Source organism: Ciconia boyciana, unplaced genomic scaffold, assembly GCF_034638445.1.
Source record: "Ciconia boyciana unplaced genomic scaffold, ASM3463844v1 HiC_scaffold_136, whole genome shotgun sequence".
In the NCBI taxonomy this organism is placed as follows: Eukaryota; Metazoa; Chordata; class Aves; order Ciconiiformes; family Ciconiidae; genus Ciconia; species Ciconia boyciana.
Genome location: NW_027328504.1, coordinates 2,214 through 17,715, shown reverse-complemented (window position 1 = coordinate 17,715; position 15,502 = coordinate 2,214). Strand labels below are relative to the sequence as shown.

Here is a 15,502-nt window from a genome sequence, read left to right as displayed (position 1 = left end):
TCCTTTATATAATAGAGTAGACAGAGGGGTTTCTTGTCAAATCTTTTTACGTATATATAAATAAAATTTTTCAATATACATAAAAATGAGAGATTTTTCTCTGCTTCAATGCCTCACACCCCTATTTACAGTTTTTCATTATTTAATCCCTCCCCCACCAATTCTCAGGCATTTGGGGGCTGTCACCCCCCTTTCGGGGGGGTGAACTGTCCCGTGACCCCCCCCTCCCCCCACTCAACCTGCTCCTCTGCCACATCACCATCGTCCCCCCCAGTGACACTGGGGTGCCCCAATAGACAGCATCACTCCCCAGCCTCCCCTCTTCTTCGTCACACCCAAAAGACAAACAAAACAAGGGAAACTGCCCCAACTGCCACCTCCGTATGTCACCGAAATCGGGAATCAAACTCCTTAACACCAATGTAGTATTAAGAAGCAGGCATTCTTTACTACGGCACCGGATGCACGGGGGATCGCTCCACCTAGCGTGCATACCGCAGGTTACATCAGCCGAAACTTACATTGTCCAGTTACATACATATGCATCAAGTCTCCTGGAATGATAATGCATATTCATTCTATTTCCCGGAACTAATTATCATACTTGCGTGGTCATTACGCATGCGTCCTTGAGCTCCGAGGGGCTTCCGTGGGGGTCTCTGGTGGTCCTCGGTGGCCGTACAGGTGCGTCCTTTAGTCGACCCCTTCTTCTGGACATGCGCAATCCCACCTTGCTTATGTAACTTGCTCCCCTTCTTCATGGTGCGTGGTTCCTAACGATGATTCGGCACCCTTAGCACAAACCAATTATTCTAACCACCCTTGACTCTTTGTCAAGATGGGCTGGGGCTGTACTGGGAACGTAGCAGCATGACCGTACTACTCCTTGTCCAATTGTCTTTGGGCATAGTAGCATAGCCATAGCCATAGGTGTACAAACACAATATTAAAGCATCGTCTAACCTGCTCCTATCTCTATGTTGCTTAGTTACAAAAGAACAAACTAACAATTTTGGTTACATCTGGTTACACTTACTTTCATCAGGCCATTTACATATGTACATGCCCCACCAAAAAAGGGGAGCTCCGCTAGAAAAATAAAGGGGGGGGCAGCCCCCCCAGCCCCTGTCCCGCAGCCTGGCAGCCGCCCCACGCCATAGGGGAGCGTGCCCGAGGACGGTGCCACGTCTCTCGCTCGGCCTCTGCTCCGCCATCTTCCCCCTCCCTTCCCGCGCTGCGACGGGCTCCCCAGGGCAACAAACGGCCCCGGTCCCTCTCGGCCCCGGGCTCTCCCCACCACCTGCGGGGCACCCACCGCACACAGAGCCAGGAGCCTCCAGCCACAGGGCTGGCCCCTGACCCTCACCATGCTTCACCACCCGCAGGGAAACCTGGCCGGGGGGATCTAGGGAGCACCACCAGACGCTTACAGCAAGACCGCTGAAAAACAAAAACCCCACATTCCCTTTCAGCACATGAAAAAAAACACCACAGCAGAAAGTACAGGGATTCAGTCGGAATAAGGGATAGGAGAGGAGCTGAGCTAAAGCAGGATTCTAGGGAAACGGGTCCGCTCCAGATACAGCGCACGCTTTAACAGCTACACTGACTGCAACGCTTCAAATCCCTATTGAGACCAAGCGGTAGGATTTTCAACACCTTCTTCACCTACAAGTGAACGCTCTTGCTGCTCTTGGAAAACGCCTCATCGCTTCCTTCCAGCACTGCTGCAGGGAGACAACCCGGTGAGGCTGCAGGACAAGGCCGGACCGTCATCAGAATCTACGCTTACGGATCCACCACAACGGCTACGGCCCTCGCGGCTGCTGCTGCTGCTGCACGTCTTGCTGGCTCGGTCAAGAAAGCTGAAAGGGAAGTGTAAACCTTTAGAGAGTAACATGGAAAATAAAGAACACATCTCAGTAATTCACTCTACGCTAAAAAGGTGGCCGTATGTTTATATACATCCAACAACAAGACTTACACTATACAAGCATTTGAGTTTCCTTTTGCATTCATTTACCTTGCACAGCTGGGATACCGTTAAACCATCTCTCTCCAAAATGCACGGTTATAACGTGACTGGGGGGGGTTGTGCGCTATGTCCCTCCTAGTGACATCTGCCCAGCTGCGCTGCCCAAGAGAGACGCTACTCAAGCGCCAGGGAAACGCGCCATGGAAAGAGAGGCAGAAATAAAGCACTGCAGAGCACGCCGTCAAAATACTGGGGAAAACCCCGTAACGTTCAGTTGCCTCTCTCTTGAAACACGGAGAACAAATACCTCACTGCTGAAACACACCTCCTAAGTTGCATGCCACAGCTATTGGGCAGCTACAGTTTCAACAGTGCCAGTCACTTTGTCAATGACACCATTTTAACTTCTGTTTAAAGTTCCAGTTTGATAGAAAAGTCAGTGAGATAAGAGATCCCCAGACGGTTTCACTGGGGGAAGGGGCGCAGAAATCAAATCCCCAGTGCTGCAATACATCAGGCTACCAAAAGGGACCGGCAGATTTGCTAATGCTTTTGGCTGTACCGAAGCATGCAGAGGAACGCCTTTCCATCATATCTCGGCTGTTGCAACCGAGAACCAAAGACCAGCGATGCCATCAGCTTTTGGAAGACGTGCTGGGCTTGGGTCCTTGGAAGGAAATTGACTTTTCTGGGTGTTTTTAAAGAGAGTGAAAAGTCTTGCTGCTGATGACTTCTACTGGCACGTCCAGCCGCTCCGATGGGAAGTTCGTCAAATGCAACTTCTTTGAATGAGAAGGATTGCCAGTCGGGAAAATCTCTTCCCAACTGAAGTCAAAAATTACACACCGTAGCTTCAGGAAAAAGGACCTTCTCGAAGCAGTAACTCACCAAAACCACATCAGGACTCACTGGCGGTACTTACAAGGCTGCTAACGCTTCTTGGCAAAGCCTGGAAAACACGCGGAAGCGACGCCCATTTGTCCCGTTTTGGCCACGTCTCTTCTTTGACCTTGACGGCTTTTCGTACGGATGCTAGGATCGCAGTAAGGCTTTTCAAGTACTCCTACAAGATATTTTAAAACCTTACTGACTGAAAAAGCAGAAAGCTTTTCCCAGGAAAACAAAGGCTCTTTCTTCTGAACACCTGAACTCTTCCCAACAGCTTCTTTCCTCTTTTAGTACAAAATTATTTTCACAGTATCATTTCATAGGAAGCGCACAGAAACAGAAGATTACGCTTTCGGGAAGAGAAAAGAAACGGAGGGAAGTCAGCTTTGCGTAGGCACGCTCCAGAACACGCCTTTTTCTATCCGTAGTATTTGTGTTGAAATACTTCACAGAAAAACTACAGAAGGAGAGTTGGCACATTCTTCACCTTAACTTTCAAGTCCCCGCTACGAGTACCTTCGGAAAAACGCAGGCACACATCGTAGACGTACCGTGGACTTGCAGACCACTACGGATCCTTTCCGTCCGTCTTGCACTTTCCTGGCAGAAGAAAGGGCGACCACGGCGAAATGGTGGCGGCTGACATTCTGCTGAGAGAGGAAAAAAAAACCTTTAGCATAAAGCTGGGTAGGAATCTAAAGCTTCCTTTTTTGGTGAAGCTTGGTGAAGACTACAACTGAGCAGAGGAAAAAGTGTTTTGCATCATCTTCGGTACACTTGACGATACAGGCCGCTAGAGCTTGGGCACTTTTTAGACAACCGTGCCTTTTTTTGACTCACGGGCAGCTTTGGTTTGCGCAGCAAAAAGCGCAGCAAGAAGACGGCACGCCCTCAGACCCAGAGCGCAACCCTCCGGACGGCCACACGCCCCTCGCTGTTTTGAGGAGGAGCCGCCGAGCATCCCTGCGAGCACAGCTGCACGCGCAACATCACTTTCACCTACGCTGATTTCAGCGGATGCAGTTTCTGAAGCTTTACACTGAAAACCGTATCTTGACACTTCGCCACAGGAGAAGCGATCCGTAACTAGAACCCCACAAAAACCTTGAAACACCACTTGCAATCCCACAGCAGCGACAGCTTCAGAACTATTTAGACCAGGAACAAGGGAGAAAAATAAAACCGCTTCATCGCACGCACGGGAAAGCGGCAGAGAAAAGGGTCAGCATTCGTAGCCCTCACAGAAAACAGGCATTCTCCTTCCCTTCCTAAAGCCCTCTCTTGGGTCTAAATACCGCAGCACTACCGTGGCAGTATCGAGAGCAGGGAACAACAGCCCCGCCGCTGGACGTTTACGTAGCGGCATACATAAACAGAGGGACACGTTTTGCCACGCACAACCCTGAACTTCCTGAAAACTCACGTTTACCAAAAAGAGCCACTTGGAGCATACTGCCCAGCAGCGTTTGGCAATAAAACTGCCATGTGGTGGACCCACGCAAATCGCTCGGTAACTTGCTATTTGCTTCCCGTTGTTTTTCTTCCTTCGGAAATTCTACTTGCGGCCAAGTTATTCACTACGGCTTCAAGCATTGACCTTCCTGGGATTACCAGCACATCTACACAGGCAAGTAACTTACCTGCTCTTCTACCATTGTCCAAATTCCAATTACAGTCATGAAAGAGGAGTGAGAGAGAAGAAAAGGAGAGCTCAGGCAGCAAGAGAGCTCTGCAGGCTGCCGCCACTCAGCGTCGCACTCTTCTTTTTAAACCACACACACGCGCCCCCCACAAACAAACAGACCAAAAACCCCGTGACCTTGTACCTTTTTTCTTTCAGAGCTCATCCCTGTCTCAGCACGCCGTCTTGTCAAAGCGTGAAGTGCAGATGATCTGTAGCCCAATGACACTTGCGTGCGATGGATACGTGTTCAGAAGGAGTCCAGATCTGTAAGACAGGTGCCGTTTTGGTGGTTTTAATAATCATCACTCGAGTGCATTGACTGACACGTTTGGAAGGAAACTAACTGCTGTGGTTTAGCCCCAGTCGGCAATTAAGTGCCACCCAGCAGCTGGCTCACCCTCCCCCCCCAGGGGGATGGGGGAAAGAAGCCAAGGAGCAAAAGTCAGAAAACTCGTGGCCTCAGATAAGAAGAGGTTAATCATTGGAACAAAACAAGAAGAAGAATGAATTATCATGAGAAGGAAAACAACAAGACAGCAAGAGAGGAACAAAACCCAGGAAAACACAAGGGATGCAAGCCCTCACCACCCGCCGACCGATGCCCAGCCACTCCCCAGCAGCGATCCCTATCCCCCGGCCAACTCCCCCCAGTCTCCATACTGAGCGTGACGCCAGATGGCACGGAATAGCCCTTTGGCCAGCTTCCATCAACTCTTTTGGCCGTGTCCCCTCCCAGTTGCTCGTGCGCCTGGCAGAGCACGGGAAGCTCAAAACTCCTTGACCAGTGGAAGCATTTCTTAGCAACAACTAGAACATCACTGTGTTATCAACATTATTCTCATCCTAAAATCCAAAACACAGCACTCTACCAGCTACTAGGAAGAAAATTAACTCTATCCCAGACGAAACCAGGACACTCATTCCCTTTTAAACATAGCGTCTCCTTGGGGGAAAAAAAATGTGTTAGAGATGGAAAAAAAAACGACAACTCGGGGCTCCCAACCACCACCGAGCAGTGGGGAAATTAACGAAAGTGAAGACAAAGAGCAGCAACGCTGTAATCCTGATCACGGACTTCAGAGACCCTCCAAGTCTACACCTCAAGCCTAGGAATGACTAGTCCTTTTTTGGAAGGACAAACTTTTTTTACATAAAACTCCTAGACTGAAGGCTCCACGGAAGAGAATGCGGATTGACCCACAGCACAGCATGCCATCAACGCTCTAATGAAAAAAAAAAAAATTGAATAAAAATCAAGTTGAAATGTCAGTTTCCATCACATTTCACTCACTCTATTTCTACTGGCGTCTAGGTGCTCCAAAATTAACTCTACTGACACCATAGGTTACTAACAATGTAGTTGTGCATATAAAAAGAAAAGGCTCTTGCCAACTTGCCCATAAAGTTAGTCTGAACAAACAGAAGAGAAACACTTGACCCTGAAGAAGGTAACAGGCAGCTCTTCATTTATCCGAGATGAAAGTTCATTCTTTTACCCGAAAGGAAAACCTTCGGAACTGCCAAGGGACCAATCCAGGAACGAGGCACGCTCCGTTACCCGCAGGTCTTCATCACCTTTTCTGCACTGGCAGCAGATTTGCCTTTTCTCTGGGTTTCAGGTGGAGCATCTGTAGCGTCCCTGAACTCGCAAAGGTTTCTCCCCGCTCCCCCGGCCCCATACGCGCGATTCCCTGAGCGGCAAGCGGGACCGACCACGCGGGATTTTCTGCACGTGACGCCGAAGGTGACACTGGGAAAAGAGGAGGCAAAAAATGATCCTGTTTGTCACACCCAGCCGACGGGGAAAACACAGGGGAGGGTTCTGCCAGAGGGGCCCTGCGGGGCCAGGCCGTGCACCCCGGCAGCTCCAACCGACCGGCCCCTCTCCCCTTTGCCAGGTACCCGGGAGACACCGCTGCCTCCCGCTGCCGCCTCGCCCGCGCCCCCTCGCAGCGGGGCTGCCCCAGGAGGGCCGGGGCACCCCACCTCGCTCCCACCCCCAGGAACGGGACCGGGAGACGCCCTCCATGCAGGGAGGGGCGCAGGGCGTGGATTTAATCCCCGAGGGAAGAGGCCAGGCTCCCCGCTGGCAGAAGGACCGCTCGCCTCCCTGCTGCTCAGAGACGCTTGCTGGGGACAGCCCGGCCTGCGCCCGGCCGCTCTGCAGCCCCGCTGGGAGCGCAGTCCGGCCGACGGATGCTCCAGCGAATAGACGCTCCGGCTCACGGCCGCCCCCGCTCAGCTAACGTTGCCTCTGGCTAATGCACGCTCCAGACAGCGGACACCCCATCTCCTTCCAGCTCCTCCTCGCTACAGCTCTGGCTAACCGAAGCTCCGGCTCCGCACCGAAGCTCCGCTGGATTTCAGCTCCTTCTCCTTACGAGCTCCAGCTATTTGCCACAGTCTGGGCTTTGGACAAGCTCGGAAAGCAGTCGCTGTCAGAACTTGAATATGACTATTAAACATCACAGCTGGACGCTGTGGAAATACCGATTCATCAGTTTGTACGATTAAGTACTTAAGAACTATTCTCAGCAGCGTACAAAGAAGAGCTGGGCTCCAAGAGGGCGTGCGGGGTCTGAAAAGCACCCTTCCCCCCCCAGAGGCCACCTCAGACCGAGAGGCTGGCCCGGGGCACGCCGGCCTCCCGAACTCTGGGCTCCGACGCGACCAGAGCCCCACCCTCCAGGGAGGGTCCGTGCACCCTGCCCACCCTCTGCTTTCCCCGCAGCCCCCAACGCCCTCCCCCCGCCCTGCGCAAACAGCCAAACTGGCTTCTGCTTTGGGCCCCCAAACCAGCTCCCATTTCTGAGCCCACAAACCCACCTGCTCAGCCTGTTCTCGAGTCCCACAAATGCAGCACTTCACCTCTGCTCCTCAGCCCAAAAACGTACCGCTCGGTCCCCTCTGGCAGGTCCTGAAAACGCACGACTCAAGCTGTTTCTCAGCCCCAAAGTCAGCCACCTCAGCCTCTTTTCAAGCCCCGAGAACACAAGACCCGCTCTCCATTTTCAGGCCCCAAACCAGCTCACCCTCTCTGCTTTCCGACCCCTTTGCGGTCCCCATGCGTGATGCTGCGGAGCGGGGGGAGCGGAGCCACCCACAGCCCTGCACCCCCAGGGCCACACGTGCACTTTTTGGGAGCGCTTGGGCACTGCGGAGGGCCCGGCCCCACACCTCTGCAGGGCCGCACCAGCACAGGCAGGGCATCGCTTTATCACGGCTGCTTCCGGCTCGCTTTCTCCGGCACTGGTTGGGGATGCCGGGCCCGCACCCCAAACCCCCGCAGCCCCAAGCACCCCTGCGGGGAGCCGGGCCCAGCCGCCTCCAGGAACCCCCGCCCACCGCAGCCGCGGCCCTTCCCCGCCACTCCGGCCACCGGCACCCGCCCGGCGCCGCAGGAGCCCCCCGGGCCGCCGCTGCCCGACCTGCGCCGGGAGCGGCAGAGCCTGCCCAGCTCCACAAGCAGAACCTGAGAGCCAGATGGGGCTGCCCCTACTCCCCCCGGCTCGCACACGGGTTCGGCCCCAAAACCCCCCGACGAACCCCAGGAGAACGCTCGGCCCGGGGCTGCTTTTTCCCCCGCCAGTCCCAAGAGAACAGAGCCTGCACCCGCCCCTATTTCATACAGGGATGGGGAGCAGGACAGAGGACTGGAAAGAGAAAAGGAAGACAAGGGAGAAGACTGAGGTGCCGCCAGAGAATGAAAGGCCGAAAGAAAAGGTCAGAGACGTAGAGGAAATCAAACACAACAGGGACGAGAAGCCCTGCAGAGAGATGGAGCAAGAAAAGGCAGGGTCAGCGAGCAGGACAGAGGGGTAGAGAGGCGGGGGGGAAAGGAGAGGAAGAAGAACAGAGGAACGTGACGGCGACAGGGCGCAGGACATACAGACAGAGAGAGAAAAACCACAGGGAACAGGACAAAGGGACTGGGAAAGCAAGAAAGGGTCAGATTTGTACAAAGAGACCAAGAAGGAAAAAGGAAAAAAAAAGCAAGCCATGGGCTAGAGGACAGAGGCAGAGGAAAAAAGGGCCAGGGAGCAGGACAGAGAAGGAGAGAAAGGAAAAAGCGGAGACAGGGCAGAGGGTCAGGGAGAGGAAGCAAAGGGCAGGGAGCAGGAGAGAGGTGGAGAAAGAAGCGCTGGGGCAGAAGGATAGAAAGAGAACAAAGACAGACAGGAAGAAGGATGGCGGACGATAGAGAGAGGGGAAAAAGAAGGACGAGGAGCAGGACACAGATTGTCAGACAGGGACAGGGAGCAAGACCACGCGCTGGCTGACGCATACAGACCCTGCGGTGCACGCTGGCGGCCTGGCCTGCCGCGGACTACGAGGAGGGATCCTTCCTCACCCGGAGAGGCAGGCTCTCTCTTGCCTGCAGCGGGAGGCAGCCGCCAGACGGCCTTCCATTTCTTCTTCTTTACCCTTCTCTGGCTTCTTTCTCCAGCTTCAGCCGCGGCAGCTCCTGTCCACAGCCAGCAAGCGCTCCGCCCGTCCCTTTTCGCCCCCACGCCGCGAGGAGAGCCAGGCCAGGCACAGACAATCCACGCAAGCCTGAGGCGGGTGCCGTCACCGGCAGCCCCAGGGGAGGAAGGGACGACCGTGTCCTCAGCGCAGCCTCTGGGAGAGGGAAAGAAGAAGCAGACACCGTTATTAGCGCACATCGCCCCCGGCTGAAGCCTCTCCTTCCGCAGGGGCTTCTCGAGACGCGCGGGAGGCCAGCTTGCCACCGGCACGACGGGGCTTGGGAGCGACCTGGGGCTACGGGACAGGCTTCAGGGGAGGGGCTGGAGCTGGGGGCAGCTGCGCGTGGGGGGGCAAGCGGGGCCGGGGGAGGCTCAGGGGGAGCTCTGGGAGCGGGGAGCCGCCCGGCGTCTGCGCCTGGGGGGGTGTCCGCCTTCTTCCCCTCTCCCCTTCTCTCAGCTCTCGGGCAACTCCCTGGGGCTGCCCTGACCCAGCTCGCCTCCGGCACACCGGCAGCCTGCCGCAGCGGGCAGCTTCAGGCTTCCCGTCCCGCAGCCAGCGGGCAGAACACACCCCCGCGCCCGCCAAAGGGGCTCGCTCGCCTTACCGCTGCCCCAGGACGCCCGCCGCCGCCGAGACCCGCGCCCAGCGCGCCGCCATGCCGCTCCCGGGCACCGCGCATGCGCCGGCCGCCGACGGCGCGCCGGAGGGGCCAGGGCTGGCGCCCGAACGCCGGGCGGCGGCACCGCGCTGCGGCCGTGCCGCCGCGGCAGCGCGGCAGCGCCGCTGCGCTCCTGTGCGGTGTCGGCGCTGCAGTACCGCGCCGCGGCACCGGCAGCAGCGAGCACCCGGCGGGCGGCGCGGACCCAGGGGCGGCACCGGCGCTGCAGTTCCGCGCCGAGCGCCCGCCGGCAGCGTGCACGCGGGGCGGCGGCAGCGGCGGCGGCGTTTCCTTACCGGGAGGCAGCAACGAGCGCGGCGGCGGCGCTTCGCAGGCACCGCGGCACCGCCTTGCCGTTACCGGCGGACGGCAGCCGCGGTGAGCACGGCGGCACCCCACCGCACATGCGCGGTGCCGGACCTGCAGTACCGCGTTTCCTCCGCCAGAGGGCAGCAGTGAGCGCGGGCGCCGCCGCGCGCCCGACCACCCCCCCCCGCCCCCCCGCGCGCCACGTGCCCGAGGCCGTTCCCCGCCGGCAGACGGCTGCCGGCCCCGGCAGGTACCCGGAGGCCAGCATTGGGGCGAGGACGCACCCCGGCGTGCTGCACACACCAGCGGGGCTGGCTGGAACCTCCCTGCCGAAAGACTACATCTCCCGGCATGCCCTGCCAACAACGTGCCCGACCACAAGCTGGCTACCCCAGGACTACAGCTCCCAGCATGCTGCGGGCTGCTGCCTTCTGTGCCATTTAACCCTATGGGGACACCGGCCCGTGCGCCCTCCTCCCCTCACCAGCACCCGCGGGACCCCGCCGCGCCTGCGGAGGCCGGCTCGCAGGGCCGGGATTCCCAGCACCACCACCGGCTCCGCTTCGGGTCCGATGCTTCCCCAGCTGTCCCGCACCCCTCTGCACGACCTGGAAACCCCCCACACACAGACACGCACCGAGGGGGGGGGGGGATGGAGGGGGGGGGGGCTTTGTGTAGGGACCACCCTTTTGCAGGGCCCCGACCCGACCCAGCTGCTTCCCCAGCACTACCCCTACCCCCCTGTGAGCCCCAGCGCTCAGGCAGCCCCGCGTGTCCCTGTGCGGCCTCCCCTGTCCCGGTGCATCAGCATTCCCCCATCCCCTCGGCTTCTGGGCCACCCGCGACCCCAGCGCCGCACCCTCCGCTCCTTGGCCCTAGTGCGGGTCTTCCTGGACCCGGTCGCTGTTGCCCCAGCCCCACCTCCCCCTTTGTGTCACCTTCCCGGGATGTTCCCGGTTGCAGGGACCCCCCCACCCCCCCCCCCCGGCCCCATTCACCTGTTCTGTGCTTGCAGCCTCAGTCCCGGTCCCAGCATGTATTGCTCAGCTCTGGCGTTGTTGTCCTGGACCTACCCTGATGGGGTGATGTGAACACCACACTCATGGCAGTAGCCCAGCTCAGCAGCCCCCGGCCCACAGCTGCAGCCCGTGGGGACACGGGCACCATAGCCATCAGCCCTGCTGGCCACTCCAGAGGCTTGTCAGCCCCAAGCCCTGGGCCCAGAGCTGCATCCCACCGAGAACACAGGCTATTGCCCTCGGCCCCACTGGGGACACCTGTGGTCGCTGGGACAGCAGAGGGGTGCCCCAGCTCCTGAGGGCAGCTTGCCAAAAGCCAAAGGGAGAGTCCTGGGCTGCAGAGGAAGAGAAAAGGGGACGAGAACAAAGGGAGAGCCCTGGAGTGCAATGCTGGGGTGGGAGGAAGCCATCAGCAGGGGACAAGGAAAACATAGGACTCTGGGGGCACAGGAAGGTGGGGGGGGGGAGGGGGCCTGGGCCCCACAGAGAGGAAAACAGTTGACCCTAGAGCACACCAAAAAAGCACTGGCAAAACTCTGCGATGGGAGGAAAGCTAAACAGGAAGCATTGCGGCACGCTGTATGACAAACACAGGGCCTTGGGACACACAGAAGGACTCGGGGGGAGCCTAAAATATGAATTCAGGAGTTCAGAGGGCTCCAGGGCACAGCCGAATACAAACTGGTGCACACCAAAAGGGCTGCGCAGCATGCCACGGGGCTCAGTGTCGCTGTTTGCTTAGGGACATGGTGTAGTGGTGGTCTTGGTAGTGTCAGGCTTACGGTTGGACTCGATGATCTTAAAGGTCTTTTCCAACCTATACGATTCTGTGATTCTGTGATGGGAAGCGGCCTGCAGCCACCACCAGACCCTATGGAAACTCCCTCTCTCAGCACCGTTTGTGCTGGCCCCAGACCTTCGCCCGTACCTTGGGTACCGTAGGGGGTTGCCCCCTCAGCGACCTCGTTGGGAATGAAGAGCTCACAACCCGTATTCCTTCAGATCCTCCTCTCTGTCCCCTCTGTCCACGCTTGCCCCAGACCAAACAGCCCGGACCAGCCCTTGCCGTGCTCCGGCCTCACTCGCCCCTCACCTGCCCAACACACAGGGCTCTCCCCCCACTAACCGGCACCGCCTCAGCCGAGGGACCCTGTGCCCAAAGCCTGCTTCCAGGCGGGCTTGCGCGCCTGCCTCCCCGCAGCTCCAGCGTGTCTGCGTCTGCAAGAGCAAGGCGCGTGCACGGGCCCAGAAGGAGGAGCAATCTTGGGTTCCCTAACCGTATTTTACTACTGTTTGTGCGCTATTCCCACCCAGACCTTCGTATGCGCATACCTAACCCAAAAATCTCTTCGCCCTTAGCACCTTCAGTCACTCGCAGCACTGAGGATCTTCCCCTCTCTCAAAACTTACTTGCTCTTCCCTGTCTCCTTGTCGCACCTCCTCGGCCCTTTCTGTACGTTCTTCCTTCAAACAACACGCCTGAAATCAACAAAATGGGTCAAGCAGCCGTCTTCAAGTCGATGCCTCTGATAGGATTATCCTACAAACCAATCCAACTCCTAAGGTCATTGGACAATTCTAGTTTTAGAGCATTTTCCCAAAGCTTTTAAGTGCGGTTCCCTGCTAGGTTATGTGATAAAAAGCTTGTCTCCATAAACTCCAAGTCACACAGAGGCGCTGTGCCAGGTAAGGCACCCCAGCGACCCAGCCAGAGAAACGGATTCCCTGCCCTGGCTCCTCCCAGAGCTGTCCCGGCAGAGCCGCCAGCCCCACGGTTCGGGGTGACACTCGTCACGACGAGTAGACGGGAGCGGCTTTCCGGATCACCATACAGACTGAGAAAGGTTGCCGACTAAGGCTGTGGGACGCACGTGGGGACCGCACAGGATGTACTATGGTCTGTTTACTGGAGGAACCAAAGGTGGGGAAGGGGAGGTAGCAGAGGAGTTCGGGGAGGAACAAGCATCGGAAAAGAGAGGGACAAGGGGATAAAAAGGGCTGGTGGCACGCAAATAGGTTGCTGGTCAGTAGGATTGTCTGGCCATGCCCTGTGCCTGACCAGCAGAGTCTCCTGTCTTCTCATTAACTCCATCCCTAGGTATTTTTGTGAGTGAAAGGTTCTCTGGTTTCGTGTGCGTGCGTGTGTGAGGGCCGAGGCCGAGCGGCCGAGGTGCAGGGCCGAGCTGTGGGGCCTAGGCTGAGTCGTGGGACCTAGGCCGAGCGGTGGCCTCGTCCCTGGAGCTCGGCAGGCATCCTAGATGGCATAGAAAAGAACAAGAACACTCTTTTTTGGGAACAGAGATCTTAGGAGAGGTGCGATGGCAACAAAGCGAGTCCAAAGGGGGCTTCCGGAGCTAAAGCGTGCTGCTCGGGAGGCAGCGTGACAGTAGCAGAGGGCTTCTGAGAGGGACAGACACAAGAAGGCTCGAGGGCGTGGTGAAGAAGTCCAGAGGGGATTTGAACAGACTACGGATGTCCTCAGGGGACCAGGGACTGAACAGAGGTGTCCTAGCTAGCAGAGAGGACAACATGAGTGCTCTGGAGATGAAAGATGTCAGCGGGAATGGTTCTCGGGAGCAAGAAGGGTGCAAATTGCGCTACAGAGCCACAGAGGGCTGCGGGGCACGAGGACGGCCTCAGGAGGCACGGTGACGGCACAAGGCGGCTGCTGAGAGAGAGAGAGAGACAGACAGACAGACAGACAGACAGAAGGCAGCTCTGGCAGGCAATGCAAAACTCAAGAGGGTGTCCCAGCGATGTCCTCAGGGGATGAGCGACCGAACGGAGACGTCCTAGACAGCAGTGAATAAGGTAAGGGAGCTGTGGGGCACAACGACAGCCTGAGGAGGGGTTCTGTCCGAATAAGAGAGAGACACAAAGAGGGCTGCAGAGCTGGAAGGGTGCCGTGGGGCACGAGGACAGTCTCGGGCGGCGTCATGACAGGAACGAGGGGGCTCCGGGGTCGGGGGAAACGTGGACAAAGAGACAAACAAAGGATTGCTGACACAATGAGGTCCTCGGGAGGGGATCTGAACGGAGTAGAGATGTCCTCAGGGGACCGGGGACCGAACAGAGGCATCCGACATGGCGGAGGGAAGGCAAGAGTGCTCTGAGGGAAAACGGAAGCCTGAGGAAGCGTTGTCTCTGAAGAAGAAAGATACAAAGCCCGCTGCAGAACTAAAGGATGGCCATGGACCACAAGGGCGCTGGCAGGAAGCGTCGCGACAGAAACAGAGGGGTGCCGAGATGGCCAGAGAGACAGAAGGCGGCTTGAGGGCACAAAGGCACTGGGGAGGGATCTGAACAGAGTACGGAGGTGACGAGGGAGACGCCGACCCACTGGAGGCAAGCGAGATGGAGGAGAGGACAAAGAGACTGCTCTGAGGAAGAGGGAGGAGATGTTCTTACAAAGCCAGAGGGGCACAAGTTACGCTTCAGAAATAACAGCATGCCGAGGAGACCCTCTAACGCCTCAGGATGAACGGAGAGAAGAGAAAAAAAAATAAAAGACAGAAAGACAATTTAAGCAGCAACAGGGTATGTGACAAGACAGAGAGAACTAAAAACACAGGGACAGACAGCTCGATAAAAGTCAATACAGAAAGAACACTGAAAAAGCAAAAGGGTACAAGGCAGAGGAGAAAAAATTTAAAAATAGGAAGAGCAAACTAGATAAAAGCAGGCATAGAGAAAAACTGAAAAACAAAGGCCTTCAAGGAAGAAAACAATAAAATAGAGGGACAGCAAACTAAATAAACAAAGGCACAGAAACAACATTTAAAAAGCGACAGGGTGTCGTGGTTTAGCCCCAGCCGGCAGCTAAGCACCACGCAACCGCTCGCTCACTCCCCCCCCGCTGGGATGGGGGAGAATTGGAAGAGCACAAGAAAACTGGTGGGTTGAGATAAGAACAGTTTAATAATCGGAACAAAATAGTAGGAATAATAATAATGAATTGTAATGAGGAGGAAAACCACAAGAGAGAGCGAGAGGAACAAAACCCAAGGGAGGGAAAATAAAAAAAAGATACAACCGCTCACCACCCGCCGACCGACGCCCAGCCAGTCCCCGAGCAGCGACCGCTACCCCCCGGCCAACTCCCCCCAGTTTCTATACCGGGCACGACATCCTATGGTATGGAATAGCCCTTTGGTCAGTTTGGATCCACTGTCCTGGCTGTGCCCCCTCCCATTTCTTGTGCACCTGCCAGAGCACGGGAAGCTGAAAAAGTCCTTGACTGGTGTAAACACCGCTTAGCAACAGCCAAAACATCAGCGTGTTATCAATCTTATTCTCATCCTAAAATCCAAAACACAGCACTATAGCAGCTACCTGGAAGAAAATTAACTCTATCCCAGCCAAAACCAGGACACAGGCTATGGCACAGGCTAGCATGAAAGAGAAAATAAAGACAGTGAACTGGATACAAGGAGATAGAGAAAAAAATTCAAAAGCAACGTGACACAGGAAAGCCTGGAAATAATAAAAAAATAGGGTTAGAC

At 56.6% G+C, this 15,502-nt stretch overlaps 1 protein-coding gene across 15 annotated transcripts; it reads right to left on the bottom strand.

Moving 5' to 3' along the window:
* Nucleotides 1-423: 423 nt before the first annotated feature.
* On the bottom strand, nt 424-12,762 carry LOC140646044 (uncharacterized). Of its 15 annotated transcripts, XM_072849457.1 has the most exons (10): nt 9,969-10,121; nt 8,839-9,167; nt 7,374-7,464; nt 6,123-6,297; nt 5,417-5,770; nt 4,690-4,811; nt 3,415-3,513; nt 2,898-3,038; nt 2,538-2,800; nt 424-1,865 (listed from the first exon to the last, which is right to left on the bottom strand). In XM_072849457.1, the coding sequence occupies exons 6-10, from the start codon at nt 4,708-4,710 to the stop codon at nt 1,706-1,708; spliced, it is 684 nt and encodes a 227-aa protein (XP_072705558.1). In that variant the 5' UTR covers nt 4,711-4,811; nt 5,417-5,770; nt 6,123-6,297; nt 7,374-7,464; nt 8,839-9,167; nt 9,969-10,121; the 3' UTR covers nt 424-1,705. The 15 variants fall into 15 exon arrangements, 13 of the variants coding, with proteins under 13 accessions (XP_072705558.1, XP_072705565.1, XP_072705567.1 ...); XM_072849464.1 differs by lacking the exons at nt 5,417-5,770; nt 6,123-6,297; nt 9,969-10,121 and adding exons at nt 10,980-11,335; nt 12,411-12,762; XM_072849466.1 differs by lacking the exons at nt 5,417-5,770; nt 6,123-6,297; nt 9,969-10,121 and adding exons at nt 10,980-11,055; nt 12,411-12,761.
* Nucleotides 12,763-15,502: the final 2,740 nt, after the last annotated feature.

Bases quoted from the DNA above. Each gene is read 5' to 3' on its own strand.
- LOC140646044 (XM_072849464.1), bottom strand. From the start codon at position 4,710: ATGAGCTCTGAAAGAAAAAAG. The intron at 3,039-3,414 runs GTACGTCTACGA...AATATCTTGTAG, and splicing joins TAGTGGTCTGCAAGTCCACG to GAGTACTTGAAAAGCCTTAC. The intron at 1,866-2,537 runs GTACAGCCAAAA...CTTCCCTTTCAG, and splicing joins GCGTTCCTCTGCATGCTTCG to CTTTCTTGACCGAGCCAGCA.